The sequence below is a fragment of the Chiloscyllium punctatum genome, chromosome 35 (genome assembly GCF_047496795.1).
Source record: "Chiloscyllium punctatum isolate Juve2018m chromosome 35, sChiPun1.3, whole genome shotgun sequence".
Taxonomy (NCBI): Eukaryota; Metazoa; Chordata; class Chondrichthyes; order Orectolobiformes; family Hemiscylliidae; genus Chiloscyllium; species Chiloscyllium punctatum.
Genome location: NC_092773.1, coordinates 9,317,167 through 9,337,387, shown reverse-complemented (window position 1 = coordinate 9,337,387; position 20,221 = coordinate 9,317,167). Strand labels below are relative to the sequence as shown.

Below are 20,221 nucleotides of genomic sequence, written 5' to 3'. Positions count from 1 at the left end.
TTGCCTTGTGGAGTGGTTGCCCTCCACCCTATAACCAATGTGTCCCTCTCCAACAGAGGGAGATGCCCTTGGTATTTTACTGACTACAGCTAATTACTTAATAACCTCACAGGAAATGTTGACCAGGGGATGTGCTGAAATAAAAAAGAGTTTGGAGGAGGCTTATGTGTAGACCAAGCACCAGTACCAAGTGCTTTGGTGGAGTGCTCTGTCGGCAAGTGGTGAAAAAATGGCAAAAAATGAAAGCCTGGAGTCCAGTGACCTTTCCCCTTCAGGTTGAATGGTCTATTTCTGCTTCAGTTTAGTTTCCCTCATCACTGTTGCAAGTGCAGGCAAGAATAGCCTTGCGTTCCTGTTTGGGGGCGAATGTGAATCATGTCATACTGTGAAACACTGAGGCCTTTTTCAAAGCGGCACACCAGGGCCAGATATTTTCATGGCTGCCAGACCAAGATGCTTGCCTGGTCTGTTCAATGAGTTGATCCAAAATGTTCATGCAAGGTCAACTCGCTAAACTCATAGAATTCATGTCTGCATGGCTGATCTTTCAACAGTGTCTCAATGCTCTGCTCAGTCGTGCCACCGTTAGACATTCAGAAGATTCTGTGATTGGACACAGCCCCTTCAAGGCATCTAGCCTTCTGTTTCTCTCCCTGCAGCAAGCAAATGCTCGGTTTACAGCAGCTGCAGGAATACTGGTTTCAATTCGTGCAGAGCATGGCATTCTGACTTGCACAAAAACATGAGGACTGGATTTCCCAGTCAGCCCTCTGGCCTGTTATTTAGTGATGAGGTGCAGGGTAGAGGAACATAAAATTAACTGGGTGGCTACCACTTAGCTTTCTGTTCACCCACCCCCTCCCACCCCCCCCACCACCCGATCTCCTCTCAGGAAACAGCAGCTCATGAAATGTAACTCATTTGTTCTTAAGCGCCTTTATGAGCGAGTTGACTTAAGTAACACACACGCACAACCACAAATACACCCCCTGAAATTCTGGCATGGGGCAGGTCAATAAGATTCAGCTTTTTATTTTAAACGTTTCTTCCAGGGTACAGTGCTTCCTCAGGCCCAGAAGCCCCGACCCAGATAATATCCTCTCTCAGTCAGAAAAGAAATGTTACAAAGATAACAATTGAACTGCACAATATTGGGCCATTCTGCCCCGCTGGGCCTGTGTTTGCCCTTTGAATGAATAATGCCCTGTATTTCACTAGCGTGTCCACCCCCCCCCCCCACTATCTGGCATGTTTTATCCTCTCAACAGCGACTGCTACTTGAAGAGTTACGACTAAATATGCCTCCACAAGCTGTCCATTCAGGCAGTACTTTCCAGATAAAAGTCACCCTCTTTGCTTTCTCCTGTTATCTGCTGGTCCTTTTTCATGTTGCTCAGAGGCTGCAATGAAGTCCTGTCTGTCTACTGTCCACCCTGTCTGTGTCATTCTAAATGCACCTTGCTGGGAGCCTCACCCATCACCTAGTGTACACCCTGTGCCTGGCCTCTGCTGTCCCAAGCCTTGGGTGTTGAGGAGTTGGTGTTGCTGGTACCTCCAAGCCTTCTGCTATCTCCAAGGAAAAGACCGCACAGAAAAACAGATCATGCATCTGTGCAGATTTCCCCCAGACCAATAGAGCCCTTGAAGAAGACAGTGGAGGGGGAATGGTGTACCTTGTGGAAAGCCCAGCTGGAGTGACAGTGTACAAGAGCCCAGCTGTGTGTGTGCCCTGATTCAGGAGGGATAGGGGTCCTGCCCCTTTCTCAGCAGCATATAGAGATGGACTTGGCTCCTGTGAGCCAAGGATATGGGCCTGGGGAAGGTGCTGGAGGCTAAGTGGAAGCAACTCAGATGTAACTCCGCCAGAAACAAACCTAAAGGCAAAGCAAATCATTACATAGGCTTCTCCATGTGCTTCGTTCCTAAAATATCCCTTCTCTGCTGTGGTGAGGAATATTGACAGCGGATTGTGTCCCAGATAAAGCACCTTCTCCAGTTATGACAGCAGTGAGCGGGAATTTGCACCTCACTCACTGTGCTGAGAGTCCACAGGGATCTTGGGGAAAGCCCCATCCCCTCACTTCCAATGTGCAGACTGGTATACAAGTAAACAGCAGTGAAACCGCATGGAAAAGCAAAATACTGAGCACGCTTGCACAGACAATCACTGGAGAAACGCAACAGCTTCAAGTTCTGAAGCAGTGTGGTCCAGGACTGGAAATGTTTCCTCGGATTCTCTCCCCTTCCCTCTGCAGATGCTGCTGGTGTTTCTCCAGCTATGTTGGTGCAGCTTTGTCAACAGAATCACTCAGAATTGCTCCCCCACTCAACCCATCACAATGCGGTCAAACGGATCAGTGTATTGGGCTGAGGTGTTAAAATTTGTGGGATCTATTGAAGAACTGCACTGCAGGTTTTGAAATCTGTTTGAAGTATTCAAATCTGAAAAAGATTTCAGAAAAGCTTGCGCCCTGTCACAGCCTCTAGACTGCCATAGTTTTAACTGCACAGCGACTACTCTGAGCAAAGTGTTCTGCACTTGCATTGTTAAAACAAGGACGCAAGTTAAGATTTATGCCTTGAATAAATGCGGCTGAGCCAGACATGAAAAAGGTTCAGGGGAGGATCCTGACGCGCTGCTAAAAAAACAAACCCATTCTCTGGAGAGCAGGCACAACAGCCTAACAACCTTGAACCACTGACAATGCTGAAGGACTTCTTTATATTGACCAAGCTGACAAATGCTGGGCGGCTGGAAGCTGCAGTTTTACGTGATAACCAGTTCCTGTTTCCTTCACTACTTTCCCCAGTTCAGCACAATTGTTCTTTTGTCTCTCTCAGTCTGTCTGATTGTTAAGCAATACCTTCGATCATTGTCTTCCGGTGATTAATCAATTCCTGCTTCGAACTAAAGGGTCCACATGCAAAGCCAGACCACTTCTCTTTGTTTCACAGGTTTGTTTCTTTATTGCTTCTCATACTTTCTCAAGCTCAGATACGCTCCACCCCAAGAATAGTACCAGCCAGGGGAGCTGTCTGTAAGGCAAACGACCTGATCAGTGAGGCATTTCGGGAATCTAACTGCAACTTCTGAGTTTGGATTGCAGTTGGAGGAGCACCTCTACAACACAGAAAGAGTTCAGAGGTGTAACTTGCATATTGCTTCCCAGGGTACTGCATGTGTGTGTGGGGAAGGAGCGCCCAATTCTGACAAAAGCATCAACTACAAATGCCCTGCACCTCAAACAGCAGAGAATCCCAGCAACTTGGAAAGCAGAAATTGGCATGTTGCACGTTTTTACAAGCTTGTATCTCTAAGGTAGAGAGTAGTTTCAGACCACATTTACAAAGACATTTTCGTGTATTTACACAAGGATCCCTACACTCAAGAGACAAAAACTTACCAACTGACAACATTTACAAATATTTTCACATCCAGTTTATTCTTCAACTTGATCACTTTCTGCGAAACAACTACCCAAGAGAAATCTCTGATTTCCTTAAAAACGAATTGTTCATGTTGATTCACAAGGTAACAAACGAAGATGAATGTTTGATTCCAATAAAAAGACTACTTTAGATCCACACAATAAATAAGTAGCTAAAAGGGACTCAATGTTCAATCTCAAAGGATTCATAACTCAAAAACTCATCCAGTAGGTGCTTTCTAAATGCCAAAGTACACAAGCTCAGCAATTGGTAGAATTACTACAAACCACCAACAGATTTGTTGTGCATTCTGGTTTCACATAATGATTTTATAAGATGGCGGAGGCACTTGGACTTTGCTTTCACGGCAGACAAGTGATGCCCATCAGTGCCTGCTTATTAAAGAACCGCCAGAAGGAGGGGTGTCTCGTTCTCTCTTCATGACTCAAACTGTGCTAATTTACACTTGTTTTGGTTTGGATCAATCCATCCATTGTTGCACGAGAGCTTTGGAACAGTCTGGCGTTCCCCATGTGCTTCCAGCACCAATGTACCACCCAAGGTATGTACAAGTATAGTCTCAGGATGTGCATAGGGTACAATCAAACAGCATGGGGGATGGGCTGTCTGTATATCTGCCTTAACTAAGTTTTCAAGTTGAAAACTGTCCAACCCGAGAATTCCAGTTCGATCACTATTTTTCCAGCACAAGCCGAATGAAGTGGAAATGGGTGAAAAGGAAACTGACTTTTCCTTGATTCCATTCCAATTTCCAATGGCCCAGACCTGGAGAACATTCTCAATGCATGTCATGAAGAAAATTTCAAATATGTAAAAGCTGCATGAAATATACCTGCAATATCTTGTCTGACCTTAGATTCAGTCTCTCCCCAGGGCTGTCCTGGACTAAAGATTTAAGAACGGTTCAGTCAAAATGCAACACTAGGAAAACGGCTGCATTTTTAAATGATGTATCACAATTGGGGGAAAAAAAAAAATCTGAAAAAAACTGCTGTGTGTAAACCTCCTCGGAGCTGTGAAGAAAATAATTCAACTCGTTCATCTCTCACCTCACATTGTCTCCCCATAGTGTGTCAGAGTTGGGTTTGCGCAGGTGTCATTTTACAATACAGAATCTTACATGTCACCAGGAGAAGGACTCACCTTGCTCCTGACTGAGATTTATTCACTCAAACTTCCAGTTCACTTTACTTCAGTTTTTCAAATACAAAACATGTACATTTTGTACATAGATCCAGCGTGTAAAGGGTAAATTCCAAACGCAGGGATTACTTTTTAAGTCAACAACAAAAAAAATTCTTCGATGACATTCCAACATTCAGGAGGAAGATAAGTATTCTGTGATAAAAATTCCATGAAATTAACCCTGACTTCTCATTCTTTAAACAGAAGCTATGAGCAGTATATATAGGTGATAAGAACCATTCCATTTGTACCCAAATAATGAACCCTCAGATATACCAGTTTTACCACAGCTGGTTCAGCCACAGTAGGATCCATGCAAAGGAGATATCATGCTTCCCCGAAATGTACTACTGTACGAGATGGCTCCCTGTCAGCAACCAGGTTTAAGAGAAGTTGCCAATTATAAAATCACAATCAAAAATCTCCCACTGCTTTACTGTAGTTTATCTGATCTGATCAATGTGGCAGAGGATTCAGTTTCACCAAACCCTCACAAGTCTGGTAATAGTTATGGGGTTGAGCCAACAGTTCAGCTTTATTAATGCCTCGTTTGTGTGTTGGTATGTATACATGTGTTTACGTGTGTGTTAGTGTGTTTGTGTATATATGAATGAGAAAGGGAGAGAGAGAAAGAAGGAGAGAGAGAGAGAGAGAGAGAGAGAGAGGAAGAAAGTTGGCACCAGCCATCAGAAAATAAAAACTCACTTTGGCTGCCATGGTTTAGCTGTCTTTCACCACTTTGGCCCCGTCGTTATTAAAATCCACTGAAGGCTTGGCCAATTGGAAACTAAGGCCTTCAAACCGCCGTACGCTGGGTGAACCGACAGTTTTTTTTCTAAAATAGAAAGGGTCAATTAATCCAAGCCATGGTTTCAGACAACAGTGGAAGAGGACGAGGCTGCAGAAGGTGAACTTGAATTCCAGAAAAACCACTTGCGCTTCAGCTGACGTTTCTGGCACAAGTAATCCTCTTTGTCACGTTCTTTCCTGGCTCGCTGGTAGTGATCATCCTCTTTTAGGAACCAGACAGGAGGCCAGCGGTGCTTTTCAAAGTAGTCCTGGTTTTCTGAAAGGACATGTCAACAAAATCATGAATGGAATGTTTGCTTCACACTGATTTCACACCACCTCATAAGGTCTTCCCTTCCTGAGTGGGACCTGCAAGCCTGCATTGGCCAACTCAATCTTTGTAGCTCCACACACACAATCCCCCCGCTATTCCAAGTTGGAGAAACAACTTGGATTTTATGTGTGTCTTTGACAACCTGAGACAACAGAAAATGTCTCATGACCCATTAAGTACTTTTCAAGTGTTGTCATCCACGGAGGGAACACTGTGGACAATCAGCGCATAGGAAGATCCCACAGAAATGAGGTAATGCAATTGCATATTAATCATGATGGTTGAGGATAATTGGACAAGACTCCTCTGTTTTTTTTTCTGAGCAGTCACCAGGGATCTTCGACATCTGAAGAGGGCAGACATGGTTTAGCTAACATCTCATCCAAAGAACAGCATCTCCAGACAATGCAGGGATCTCCCAGGACTGCATAGGATTCTCAGCCGAGATTATGTGGTCAACCCTCCAGAGTGATATTTAAACTCAGGTTTCATTTCATGGTTAGCTCTGACCTGGGTACATTTCTCAAACGTAAAGGCTCCAGAGTTTTCCTAACCTTGCTGCTCAAAGGCTGCGGATGTTGGAAGACAACTGCACCTTTCAACACTGAAATAGATTGTGATTTTTGTGAGGTAAATCTACAAAGGGATACAGAGCTCAAGCAGCTAGTCATAGCTTAGGTGCAGATCAGTCATAATCAAATAGTAGAGCAGGCTGAATGGTGAACTACATTCCCTTTTATGAATCCTGCAGTATATTGCAATTCCCATCAACATTACCAGACTACAGCATAACGACAGGCAATTTGTTCAAAGCACGGACTCATGAGATCCCAAAAACTTTTAGCTGCTTGTGTTACAGCCTTAAACAGGGAGGGGGAAAGTGTGTAAAAGGAGGCTTTTCACTCCTTTTATTGAGATTCCACAACTGACCATACAACATATCTGTCTGGACGGGATGATGAAGGACTTTAAAAAGGAAGATGGACTGAGGATGTTTCATCTCAGTAAGTATAAACCTCAGGACTAAAAGTATGATTGTCATTAATAAATGGATGAGGGAATTCAGGGGTCTTTACTCCAAGAGTGGAGAAAAAAAGTAGAACTTGCTCTCTATTCTCGGCAGTGTTTTTGGTAAATGATATCAGTGCATTTAAAGGAAAGCAAGAAAAGCAAATGAGGCAAGAATTTGATCAGGTGAGATGAGTAAGCTGGGAAGTGGTAGCTCAGATGGATCACTGATCTGTGGTGCTCAATAGCCAGTCTCATTTTGTAATATTCAATGTAATTTTATTTAGTGCTGGGAAGTCAGCAGCAATGCTCGCAGACCCCATCCTCAAAGCTAAATACTTCAACACTTCAAAATTTACAGCTGAAGGCTGGCTGATAGCCAGTGGGATTCCTACCTGGACAGAAATGTACAATAGCTCCAATAATGGCCTTCAAAGCGAGTGAAGCTCCCAAAAGAAAGTCGATATGTCAATCTGGGGGCATTTTAACCTTCAGCCCACCAGATGGATCGGTGCAGAAATCCACAAAATCCAGACCGATACTCTGGTGTAGGACTAAGGAATGCAGAAAATCTTTCAGGTCAGGTTTCAGAAAAGTCCTTATCAGCCCTCTCAAATGGACATGAAACATTGCATATTCTGTATAAAAAAAGGGGAGAAAGGAAGGGCTGCAGATGGTGGAGATCAGAATTAACAGGTGTGACACTGGAGAAGCTCAGCAGGTCAGGCAGCATCCGAGGAGCAGGAGAGTTGTCATTTCGAGTACAAGCCCTTCCTGATGAAGGGTTTCTGCCCGAAATGTTGACTCTCCTGCTTCTCAAATGCTGCCTGACCTGCTGTGCTTCTCCAGTGCCACACTATCTAAAGAAGAGGAGACTTCTAATATCTGGTGTTCTTGTCAATATTTATCCCCCAACCAAAATAATTGAAAACAGGAGGATCACACAACAGTTTTGTAGGATCTGGTTGTGTGTAAATTGGCTGCTGTGTTTCTGACTTTAAGGCACTGACAACACTTTAAAAGCACTTCAGAGGCAGTGAAACAGTATGTGATATCTCAATGTCACAATAGCACAATCTCAAAAAGAAAATGTGCTTTTTCATCTTTCTGAACTGAAAGAGACTGTTAGCTAGGATTGAAATAAATAAAACAATCTCTTAGCGAATCAGTGAAACAAGCTTCTCTTTTGAGTTTCATGTTAAAGAACCATTGTGGTCAGCTCCAACATTTTGAAACAAGGCTGGACTGAGTCAAACAAATAAACCATGGCCAGTGCTTACAAAATCCTATCGTCCCCTCTCAAGCAATTGACAACTATTCCCGTGACATGTTGAAACAAGAATGGGACTTGTGGCAATTTTATCCAGAAAAGGGTGACAAACTGAAACAAAAACATACCAGTTACCAAATCAGAGAGTCATACAGCACAGCAGTCCACCACTGGGCCCATTGCACCCCTGCTGGCTTCCTGAATGAGCTCCAGTTTGTGCTGTTTTCCTGCACTTGTCCCAAATAATTTATTTTTAAAAGAGCAATCCAATTCTCTCCTGAGAGTTACTGTTCAATCTGCTTCTGCCATTCTTTCAGGTAATGCATTCTGGATCATAAAACCTCACTGCATTAATTCACATTTCCCCCTCTAGCTTTATTGGTTTCAATCTGTGTACTCTGGTTCCAGAACCTGCTGTTGATAAAAAGGTCCCCTGTGATTTAACTTATAGAGAGAATGACATCCAGGATTGTTGGAAGTTGTGTTATTTCTTTGAATTCTCACACTAGACTTAGCTCACATCATACTCTACCTTTAATCTAATTCTAAAAAGAAATTAAAAGGGCTCTAACGGCCTGAAAGTCAAAGCACAAATAAAACAAAGGAACCTGAACCTCTTGTGAACTATCAAGGACCATTAACAAAGTGAGGTGCCGAGTGAACACTGTAGGGTGTGACAATGATGAAAGTGAAATTGTATGGCAGACCACACCGTGTTGTTGAATGAGAACGGGTATCGGAATCCTACCAGGAGACTTTGCCTTCATTTCCCTGGGAAACTTGCGACATACGTTGTTGTAGTTTGTACAGATGTGATGCAGGCACCATTCAGCTAGTTGATGGGCACAGTGGAACTGCTCAGAAAGCAAGAGAGAGATACATATAAGCTTATTGTTGCTCTTCATTAAATCCACTGCTCAATTAACCTTTTAGTCAATCACAAGCCTCATTTAGACAGAAGCTCCCAGAGTCCCAGTCAACACTTGCCCAGACACCAGGCTGGTCACTGCATGGCAATAGGAATTTGGGAACAGATGGCATTATGATCTGTGCCAATGTTGTGAAACCTGAAAGGATTCAGAAAAGATTGACAAGGATGTTGCCAGGGTTGGAGGATCTGAGCTACAGGGAGAGGCTGAACAGGCTGGGGCTGTTTTCCCTGGAGCGTCAGAGGCTGAGGGGTGACCTTCTAGAGGTTTACAAAATTATAAGGTGCATGGAGAGGGTAAATAGACAAGGTCTTTTCCCTGGGGTGGGGGAGTCCAGAACTAGGGGGCATAGGTTTAGGGTGAGAGGGGAAAGATATAAAAGAGACTTAAGGGGCAACTTTTTCACCCAGAGGGTGGTGTGTGTGGAATGAGCTGTCAGAGGAAGTGGTGGAGGCTGGTACAATTGCAACATTTAAAAGGCATTTGGATGGGTACATGAGTAGGAAGGGTTTGGAGGGATATGGGCCGGGTGCTGGCAGGAGGGACTAGATTGGGTTGGGATATCAGGTTGGCATGGACGAGTTGGACTGAACTGTCTGTTTCTGTGCTGCACATCTCTATGACTCTGTGACTGTAACATTGCCAAATAACTCCTGCATCAGAGTCAGGAGAATAACTAAAATTGGTTGTTAATTGCAAGCTGGTCATGGTGAATACGTGATGCAGTTCTCAGTCAGAGTACCAGAAAAATGCGAGATTGAATGTTCAGGTATCTCACCTTTCATTCAGTATAAGTACCAGGGCCTGCATTAGCTGCACGGCCAAGTTGGGTGGGACCTCTTTTAATGTTCTATACATTGTCTTGTTAACATTCAGGACAAAGAGGTCTTTCCTGATGAAATAGCTTTACTACAAAGAAAGGGACTCCTGCATGCTGACGTACACATGTTGAGCCCTGGTTATAAACGAATTGGTGTCCACCATGAAGTGGTTCCAGTTGGTCATTTTGATCCCTCCCCCCAGATTTTGTCACTAAGACACTAAAGAAGCTCATTGACTTCTGGGACAGAAAGCAGCATTGGGTCTGTGCCTCAGTTCTATGTCCCCTGCTTGAGGGCAAACAGGTCCTGGTATGCTTTCACATCCAGACGGCAACCTTCTGGCTTCAAGACTCACCAGCGATACCTTTACATGGGGAGCCACATAGATATGTTTACAAATTGAAAAACTCTCGTGGTATCTTGCGCGAGTTGCCTGCCTTTTACCAGATGTTGATCAAATTCTGGAACACAGTCTGGCTCTGACCTGATCCCCCTCCCTTCAGAGTAATGGCCATGATCGGGAAGCTACTGCCGAGTATTTTGCAACTCAAATCAACATGGATTCACCATGCTGCTGGACGAATGAGAGGGCTTGACTGCTGAAGAGACAAGAGTTGGGAGGACATGCTGGATGGTGGAGGATGAGCCAATGGAAACAATGGGAATTTGGATTTTGTGTGTCGTGTGTGTGTCCAGCTCAATGCCAAAACCATTCAAAAACTATTGTGCTCAACCCGCACTCATGGTGGTCGACACAACTCAGATATATTGGTCATCCCTCAGTTTGAACTGACCCCTGACTGGATGTAATTTCACCCTGGGCCTGGGCTGTGTAACCACTCTCAGTAATCTCAGTCTCACATCTTAAGCTGTCTGTTAGCAATATCTCTTGCACCATTCCTTTCTGCACATAGGGCTTTCCTGCTCCACAGTGTTCACTTTGTCACACTTGTCCCTGTTCAGGCACTCCATGGCCTTCCGACCTGCCAGAGGAGGTACAGGCCCTCCAATGGGATACGCACTAACAGGGTGACCTCCCTTTCTCCATCACCTATTTGGCAGGGAGCAAGTTACACACAACAGTCCCGCACATTCAGTGAACAAGGAGTTAATGGAGATAACTGTTAGTTATCTCTGGGGCCCAAGGAGGCCAAATTCTTCATTTAGTGTTGGTTGTACAATGTTACAGACCCATCTTCACTATTGGAAGGGGCCGCTCTTCAACGTATAGTTGGATTCCAGCCCCTTCTTCCTGATCTTTGGCCAACCAGTGAGAAGGTGGACGGAGTCAGTCCTCGTTCGTCTGCTTCTGAACCTTGCTAAGGTGGTAGTTGTTTGTTCCAGACATTGGCCCAAGGAGTTGAGGTGGAGTGTGGTTGAGGGGGAGGGGGCTTGAGTGTGTCGACTGCTGCCAGTTATCCATGGCTCCCTGAAGGAGAAATACCTGGTACCCTTGAGGGCATCTATGACCAATTGGCATGTCAGGGCCTGAAAAGCAACTACATGCTTTCAAATGACATGTTAATTGAAGTTGATACATTTCTATAGAGGTTTGTTTGAGAGTCCTGTCCTTGAGCATGAATTAATCTATTTATTACATCTGATGATTTATAAAGAGGGATTGCCTTCTCTGTCATTTCAGTTTCGTTTCAATAACCCTTTAAGGAGTTCGTAATTTGGTTTATTGCTTATTTTGTTCCTCAAATGAGAAAAAAAAGGGGTCCCTTTAAATTACTATACAATTCATCAGTTAATGTAATTATTAAAGAGTATAGGAGGGAGAAGTAGACTTGAGTGTATTATCTCCTCCATAATGCTTTTTAATTTGTTAACCTTCCTTTTAACAACTGTGCTTTTGTTACAATAATCTGAAAGCATCCCTTGAAAAGAATTTGATATTCATTTGTGAATGTTCACTGAAAGTCCTATCAAAAAGCACTGTCTGACAGTGAGTGGGTTGCTAGCCAGGGAGCAGAGGTCTGTGATGCTGCTTTGCGGGAATAAACTTTCCATCAAGTAAATAATCTGTGTCCAGGTTCACATCTCACCAGCTACCTAACATGGTGGGAAGAGAAGAAAAGGGAAAAGTAACTGGGATGGCCTCCCTAACCTAAAAGTAACACTTGGATACTTAACACTCACAGTATCATTGTCGACGATGACCTCACTGTTCATGAGCTATAATTTTTATTGTTGAGATAGACAGATTGTTAATCAGTAAGGGTCATGGGGTAAAGGCAGCAAAGTGGAGGTGTGGATGATCAGATCTGCAATGATCGAATTGAATCGTGGAGCAGACTTAATGGGCTGAATGTCTTAATCTACTCGGTTTGCACATTCTCCCTGTCTCTGCGTGGCTCTCTTCTGGGTCGTACGGTTTCCTCCCACAGTCACAAAGATGTGCAGGTCGGATGAACTGGCCATGCTAAGTTGCCCATAGTGCTAGGTGAATTAGTCAGAGGGAAATGGGTCTGGCTGGGTTACTCTTCGGAGGGTTGGTGTGGTCTGGTTGGGCCGAAGGGCCTGTTTCCACACTGTAGGGAATCTAATCTAATCTAATTTGTCCTCAATCTAATGCAGCACTGATCACTTCAATTTGTTTCAACAAACAATGGTCCAAATCCTTGTCATCTGTATTGCTTTCAGCATTTGTGTTTCATCTTATCATTTGTAAACTATCTAAACAGAGTTTTTGAGCTGTCTTCCTGTTAGGTTCTGATACATTCTAAAGACATTTTGACACGAATGGCTTTGAATAAATAACACAAGGATCTTGGCAAGTTGGATTTCAGCTCCAGGCATGTCCTTCATTGTTTCATTCCACGCTAAATACCAGAACTATTTTAAATTGCACAAAGTGCATTCCTCTCAGCTATCACTCATTGATAAAGAATTGAAGGCAGAAAGCCTCTCTCCCTGGCCTTTGTTGTAAGGTCATAAGAACAGAAGGATCAGGAGCAGAAGTCGGCCAAACCTGCCTGCTCCGCCATTCATTAATACCAGGGCTGATCTTTTCATGGCCTCAGCCCCACTTACTCGTCCTCTCACTATAATTCTTCATTCCTTTACTGTTGGAAATAGGAACCTAAGCTCCTCATTTAAGTTCACTTTATATATTAATGATGTGGATGAAGGGACTGGGGGCATTCTGGCTAAGTTTGCCAATGATACAAAGTTAGGTGGACAGGCAGGTAGTACTGAGGAGGTGGGGAGGTTGCAGAAAGATTCAGACAGTTTAAGAGAGTGGTCCAGGAAATGGCTGAGGAAATTCAATGTGAGCAAGTGCAAGGTCTTGCAATTTGGAAAAAAGAAGACAGGCGTGAACTATTTTTTAAACGGTGAGAAAACGGGTGGCACGGTGGCACAGTGGTTAGTACTGCTGCCTCACAGCGCCAGAGACCCGGGTTCAATTCACGCCTCAGACTGTGTGGAGTTTGCACATTCTCCCCGTGTCTGCGTGGGTTTCCTCCCACAGTCCAAAAATGTGCAGGTTCGGGTGAATTAGCCATGCTAAATTGCCCATAGTGTTAGGTGAAGGGGTAAACGTAGGGGAATGGGTCTCAGTGGGTGTGCTTCGGCAGGTCGGTGTGGACTTGTTGGGCCGAAGGGCCTGTTTCCACACTGTAAGTAATCTAATCTAAAAAAATTCATAAAGCCGAAGTACAAAGGGATCTGGGAGTGCTAGTCCAGGATTCTCTAAAGGTTGATTTCGAGGTTGAGTCCGTGATTCAGAAAGCCAATGTAATGTTGTCATTTATCTTAAGAGAGATGGAATGTAAAAGCAGTGATGTGCTTCTGAGACTTTATAAAGCTTTAATTAGGCCCCATTTAGAATATTGTGTTCCAGTTTTGGGCCTCACACCTCAGCAAGGACACATTGGCACTGGAGCGAGTCCAGCGGAGATTCACATGGATGATCCCTGGAATAGTTGGCCTATATATGATGATCAGCTGAGGATCCTGGGATTGTATTCATTAGACTTTAGAAGGATGAGGGGAGATCAAAACCGAAACTTACAAGATAATGCATGGCTTACAAAGGATGGATGCTGAGAAATTGTGTACAGTAGGCAGGGAGACTAGGACCGGTGGGCACAGCCTTAAAATTAGAGGGAGTCAATTTAGAATGGAAATGAGGAGACATTTCTTCAGCCAGAGAGTGGTGGGCCTGTGGAATCCATTGCCACAGAGCGCAGTGGAGGCCGAGACGTTGGGTGTCTTCTGCAGCCAGTAGTTCACTTCCTGACTCCCTACCTCCTCGTCACTAGCTGTGAGGCACAAATCAGAAGTCTAATTGAATACTTGCCATTTACCTGGGTGGGTGCAGCTGCAACAACAGTGCAGAAGCTCAACGTCAACCAGGACAAAACAACCCACTAGATGACGAATTCAATCAGGAGTTAAGCATCCACAACAGGAGTGCCAGCCGTTTGTTCTACCCTCTTTGACAGCACCTCCAAAATATGTGGCCTCTTTCCCCTTTAAGTCATGCAACATCGTGACTTGGACGTCCAGCTCCATTTCTTTTTGGGAGCTGAGACAATATCCTGGAAGCAAGTTTACAAAAGCAGATCACATCGGTCTGCATTTACTTCTCAAGAGCAACAAGGGATTGCAAACAAGTTTACGCCTTGCTAGAGGTGCCAACACCCCAAAAATAAATTTTACAAACAACTCTTGAAATGGAATTTTTCTCTTTTTCTTGTCATCCCTGTTCAATCTCTTCCTTTGTGCAAAGCGGTCTCCATTCCCATTACTGTGCCTACCGACCTGCATGGGACATACCTGGTTTCTGTGTTTGTGGCCAACTTGTATAGTTACTTTTTGAGCAGCAAATGGATTTGACCATCTAATTTAGCTGGGATTACAAACCAGTCGACGTGATCCTTCAAGACACACTCTTACCTGAGCCATTTCCAGGTACAGAAGAACATCTCCATCGATGTCTACACCTTGGTGGGTTGCTTCAATCAGGCCCATTACTGTGTACTGCTCTGCAACAAAGCAAAACCAATCCATTCATTTCACTTCTCAGTTATCAGATCTTGAAGATGAAATACAAAATCTGGATTTATTTTATGCACTGAATGTGGAAGAAAGCAGAAAGAACTTTAGGCAGGGGCAAGGGAATTGGTAATGGAGGATGTGGAAATGGTGAAGAATCTGAACAGTTACTTTACATCTGTGTGCACATAAGAGAGATTTTGACAAGGTCCCACTTGGGAGATAGGAAAGAGAAGCACTTGTGGGAACAACATTTTTAAAATTTAAAACTGAAGCGTTTTCAAAAGCAAACTCATTTCCCACCAAAGATGAGGTTCATCAAAGATGAACCTTGGATACGCTGTTGAACCTTAATGAGATCCAATTTCTTACCTGTTAGTGCTACCAGGTGAGGTAGGCAGAGGCGGTTTGCCAGCACAATGAGTTCCATGGAATCCAGGTCCGGGCTAGAACAGAACTGTCCTGTGTACAGGTATTCTAGCACAGCTTGCATGCAACTCTTGTACGTGTTTGGAAAGTACACCTTTTGAAATATAAAAAAGGGTAAAATGTCTCGGACATACTGAATGAGAAGGAGAATGCCAATATCGCAACATAACTGGACTCTTTTCTTTCAGTTCACTGGAGAGAAACATTTTGTTGCAAACCACACACAATTTCAGAATTCCCAGTGTCAGCTGTCAGTCAGTAGGAGTGTGTTTGCTTCAGAGTTGGAAAGCTGTGCATCTAAGTTTCACACTGAAGACCTAAGTGTGTAGTTCAGCTTGAATTCCACTAGAGTACACTCGCGAAGCACAGCCCCATTGTTTGAAACGGAGTGCCTGCAAGATGTTAAATCGGGAACTCAAGTCGCCCTTGTGGGTCTCCCTGGTGTCCTGGTCAACCTTCATGCCTCAATTAACACCATCAAAACAGATTACTTGGCTATTGTCACATTGTTGCTTGTGATGTGTGGATGTGGAATGCTGTGTTTTCTATGTTACAATAGTAACTGCACTAACTCTTGCACAACTAAGAGGTATCTTTGACTCTATCCAAAAAACAAACCAAACTCCAATGTTTGTTTCTTTTCTTCATATATGTTTCTGTACAAAACTGTTTTAGTGAATTTGTATGCATAAAAACTCTTTTGAATGAAGTATTTTTTGAAATGTTAAAAAAAAGTCACTGCTCTTAAAAGTGTATTGCACTGACTGTGAAGTGCTTTGGGATATCCTGAAATTGTAAAAGATGCTGTAGAAAGTTTCTGTCACTGCAAGGTGCCATGAATAATAAAAAAAAACACTTTTCAGCTAAAACAATGTTTAATAATCACAGAATTGAGAAGATACCTCAAAAGGACCTAAGATGACTTCGTATAGATAGATCAGCTTTGTGAAAAGAATATGTCACCGATATATTCTGCACACACATTCTCCCACACACTGTGTTCTAACTAGCTCAGCTTACAAAGCTCACAGGAATGTGAGGACCAAGCAAACCTCCACACCTCATGGGGCAATCCACGTGACTCCAATCACTAGTTTTCGGTATTTGAATCATGGAATGATGCAATTCCACAGAAGCCATTTGGCCTCTCATGGTGGTTTGGGAAGAGCGGTGTTGTCAATCTCTGCGCCTCCTTTCACAGCCCTGGGCCTGTGCCATGACTCCTATTCCTTCATAATTCATTGCATAGCAGGTAGGAAATACAACTGAAGGCACTATGTTGTGAATCTGAAACCTCACAACTAGGATTGGCCATGGTTCAGAATTGTACCTACGTCTCCAGGTAATGAAGATACATCTCTCAATTAAGCCAACAAATCTGAGAAAAATAATAGGTGCTTCATTTTTGAATATCTTTACTCCACTGATTGATAGTGTCTGTTTCCATGCTGTATAACTCAATGACTCTTCAGTCCAAATCGTCCATGCTCACCACATGCCATCCTACACTGATCCAGTCCCATTTGTCAGTATTTGGCCCATATCCCTTCTAAACTTTTCCAATTCATGTACCCGTCCAAATACCTCTTCAATGTTGTAATTGTACCTGCCTCCACCGCCATCTCTGGTAGCTCTTTCCATGCTTGCACCACCATCTGTGTGAAGGAGGCTCATCCTCATGTCCTTTTTAAATATGGGCGGCACGGTGGCACAGTGGTTAGCACTGCTGCCTCACAGCGTCAGAGACCCGGGTTCAATTCCCGCCTCAGGCGACTGACTCTGTGGAGTTTGCACGTTCTCCCCGTGTCTGTGTGGGTTTCCTCCGGGTGCTCCGGTTTCCTCCCACATCACAAAGATGTGCAGGTCAGGTGAATTGGCCATGCTAAATTGCCCGTAGTGTTAGGTAAGGGGTAGATGTAGATGTAGGGGTATGGGTGGGTTACGCTTCGGCGGGGCGGTGTGGACTTGTTGGGCCGAAGGGCCTGTTTCCACACTGTAAGTAAGTAATCTAATCTAATCTAAACATTAAAGCTTTCCCCACTCACCCACGCCCTCTAGATGTGGACTCCCCCAACTTGAGAAAAAGACCTTGGCTATTCACACTCATGATTATATGAACTTTTTTAACATCAGCCCTCAGCCCCCGATGCTCCAGGGACAATAACTCCAGCCTATTCAGCCTCTCCCTATAACTCAAAACCTCTACTTCCTTTAACAGCCTTCAAAATCTTTTATAAATCCTTTCAAGTTTAACAACATCTTGTCTGTAGGATACAGACTGGAAGTGTGCACAGTTTTCCAAAATTGGCCTAACCAATGCCCTGTCCAGCCACAACATGACATTGAAACTCCGATACTCAATGGAGTAACCAATGAATACAAGCATGCCAAATACCTTGTTCACCAGCCTGTCTACCTGGGACTTCACTTGCAAAGATCTATGCACCTGCACCCCTAGGTCTCTTGGTTTGGCGACCCACAACTCTCCCATTAAGTGTATGATGTTCGAGTTGTTCCAAAGTGGAGAACAGCTGTTTTGGAATGACTGCCAATAATCAATGGACAGGTTCCATATCAAGGGTAGGAGATATTTGGCATGGAGGGATTGCAGCAGAGGTTCACCAAACTCAACACTGGGATGGCAGGAATTTCTGATGATGTGACATTGAGGAGATTATGCTGGTCATCTTTATTGTCATCAAGAAGTAGAGGTAAACTCATTGAAACACACACACATCTTACAGTTGCAACAGAGTGGATGTAGATCTTCACCTGGTGCATCGCGGGAGGGGGGGGGTTGGGGAGACATTATTTCTAGGATAAGGGGTAGGCCACTTCAGACTCAGTTGCAAAGGAATTCCTTCACCCAGAGGGTGGTGATCTTGTGGATTTCTCTACCTCAGAGGAATGTGGAAGCTTAGATCTTGATCTCTGAGCACTGGAGATTTTGGAAGACGAAGGACAGCAAGAGATACTGAGAAAGTGCAGAAAAGTGTCATTGACAGAGATGATCAGCTGTGATCTAATTGAATGGTGAAACAGGGTGAAGAGGCCGAATGGCCTACTCCTTTGATCTTACCAATCATCCAATCAGGCAACTCAGAGCCTCTCCAAGTGGCCAAGTGCGGGCAGCAGACCCATGCCAGCGAACAGTCGCTGCGCCATCTAGTGTCGCCGTTGATAATAACGCGCCTGGACATAACTTTATCTCTGAGTGTTTTCTTTAACAATTCGGGGACAAAACAAATGCACAAATTGCACCGCTAAAGGCACACCAACGTGTTCTGACGCACGGTGCAACGAGACTGACGCTGTGTGTGTTTTGTGCTGCACCGAAGTTGACATTTGCACACCACCTTAATGAAACACTGACCGAGGTGGAAAATACATCGACTTCTCTCTCCTTCACAAGGCGAAGGATCTGGCAGAGCCCGGAAAGCTACTGACCGAAAGCAACTGGAATCAGCCACGACCCTCTTTGCATGGCTGCTTCCCAAAACCCAGACTCTGCCTTTGACATGTGTGACAAAAGGAAAATCACCAAACATTTCAGAAACAGGTCCAAGTCAACAAAATCCCCCCTCTCTCTCTTTGAGCAGCTGGTTTCATGTACTGTCTCGGAGTATGTGAGATTGATGTGTATCATCGTGGTTTTGCTTTGGAACTTGGAATAAAGGAGTGTCAAGTTGCTTCAGCGTCAGCTCTATAAATAGCGCGGTAACCTTCAGCCAGGCAACACAGCGCTTCATCAAACACGGAGGGTCAGAGTTGCATCCCCTCACAGCGCTCCGAATTCCTGCTGAAAGATCAAATCAAGCCCTCCAGATCTTTCAAGCAACATGAGATCTGACATCATTGGTACACTGACGGCTGAACAAGCTCCTGTCTGGTTCATAAAACAAGATTCACATGGTCATTTTCACCGTGTTTTTGAGTGATGTAACACAGTGCGGTAAAGTACAGATGCACTGAACTGCTGTCATCGATACACACAGCAACTTGCTGTTCGGTGGATGTTAAATCTCATTCTCAAAGAGACGGCAGCTGGCCCCAACTTTTTCAGCGGCTCTGGGCAAAGATTGATCCCAATGAGCGATTCACTGAGTGCCATTCTGCTGCACATTATTCCTTTTCAGGTCACACACTCGAGTTCTCCAAGCTTCAGTGGAACCTTCCTTCACTATAGTCTCAGGCAGGGTATTGCCCAAACCAGGCATTGCTGGACAAACGTTTTTCCTCATATTAATTTCGCTTTGATTGTCAAGTCTCTGTTCAGGACCCTCCTCATTTTGAATATTTCAGATATTTTCTTAGCCTTTTCATCTTCAAGGAGAACAAGCCCCAAATTGTTCCATCAGTCTTCATAATTAAAGTTCCTCATCCCTGGAAACATTTCTGCAACAGGACGAAGAGGCTGAGTGGTGGACTTCTTTGTTCTTCCCAATCACCTTTCTCTCCGTGATACAATTCCCTCCCCACACCTATCTCCATTCCGTAAAGACCATTCTCGCTGTAGTCTCGTCAGGTCCATTGCCCTCACCAAACCCCATCCCCACCCCGGCACCTTCCCCTGCCACTGCAGAAATTGCAAAACCTGAGCCCACACTTCCCCCCCCCCCCCCCCCCCCACCTCCATCCCAAGGCCCCTAAGGATCCTTCCACATCCATCAGACATTTACCTGCATTTCCACATGTGTCATTTACTGTATCTGTTGCCCCCATTATGGTTTCCTCTAACTTGGGAGACAGGACACCTATTTGCAGAATGCTTCAGAGAACATCTCCGGGACGCATGAAGCAACCCCATTGCCCCGTGGACAAACACTTCAACTCCCCACTCCCACTCCCCCAAGGACATGCTGGTCTTGGGCCTCCTCCATGGCCAAACGCTTACCACTTGGAGGAAGAACACCTTATCTTCCACCTTATGACCCTCCAACCACATGAAATCAATGTGGATTTCACCAGTTTCCCCTTTTCTCCTCCCCCCACCTTATCCCAG

At 44.4% G+C, this 20,221-nt stretch overlaps 1 protein-coding gene across 5 annotated transcripts in view; it reads right to left on the bottom strand.

The window, feature by feature from the left end:
* Nucleotides 1-882: 882 nt before the first annotated feature.
* LOC140459621 (rho-related BTB domain-containing protein 2-like) overlaps nt 883-20,221 on the bottom strand; it is a 59,650-nt gene continuing 40,311 nt past the window's right edge. For 4 of the 5 annotated variants that reach the window (XM_072553912.1, XM_072553911.1, XM_072553910.1 and 1 more), the window contains 4 exons: nt 15,163-15,313; nt 14,692-14,780; nt 8,785-8,890; nt 883-5,701 (listed from right to left, as the gene is read on the bottom strand). In XM_072553912.1, the coding sequence (XP_072410013.1) occupies nt 5,508-5,701; nt 8,785-8,890; nt 14,692-14,780; nt 15,163-15,313 (540 nt within the window). In that variant the 3' untranslated portion in view covers nt 883-5,507. The remainder of the gene's footprint in view (nt 5,702-8,784; nt 8,891-14,691; nt 14,781-15,162; nt 15,314-20,221) is intronic. The other variant, XM_072553913.1, reaches the window with a different exon arrangement.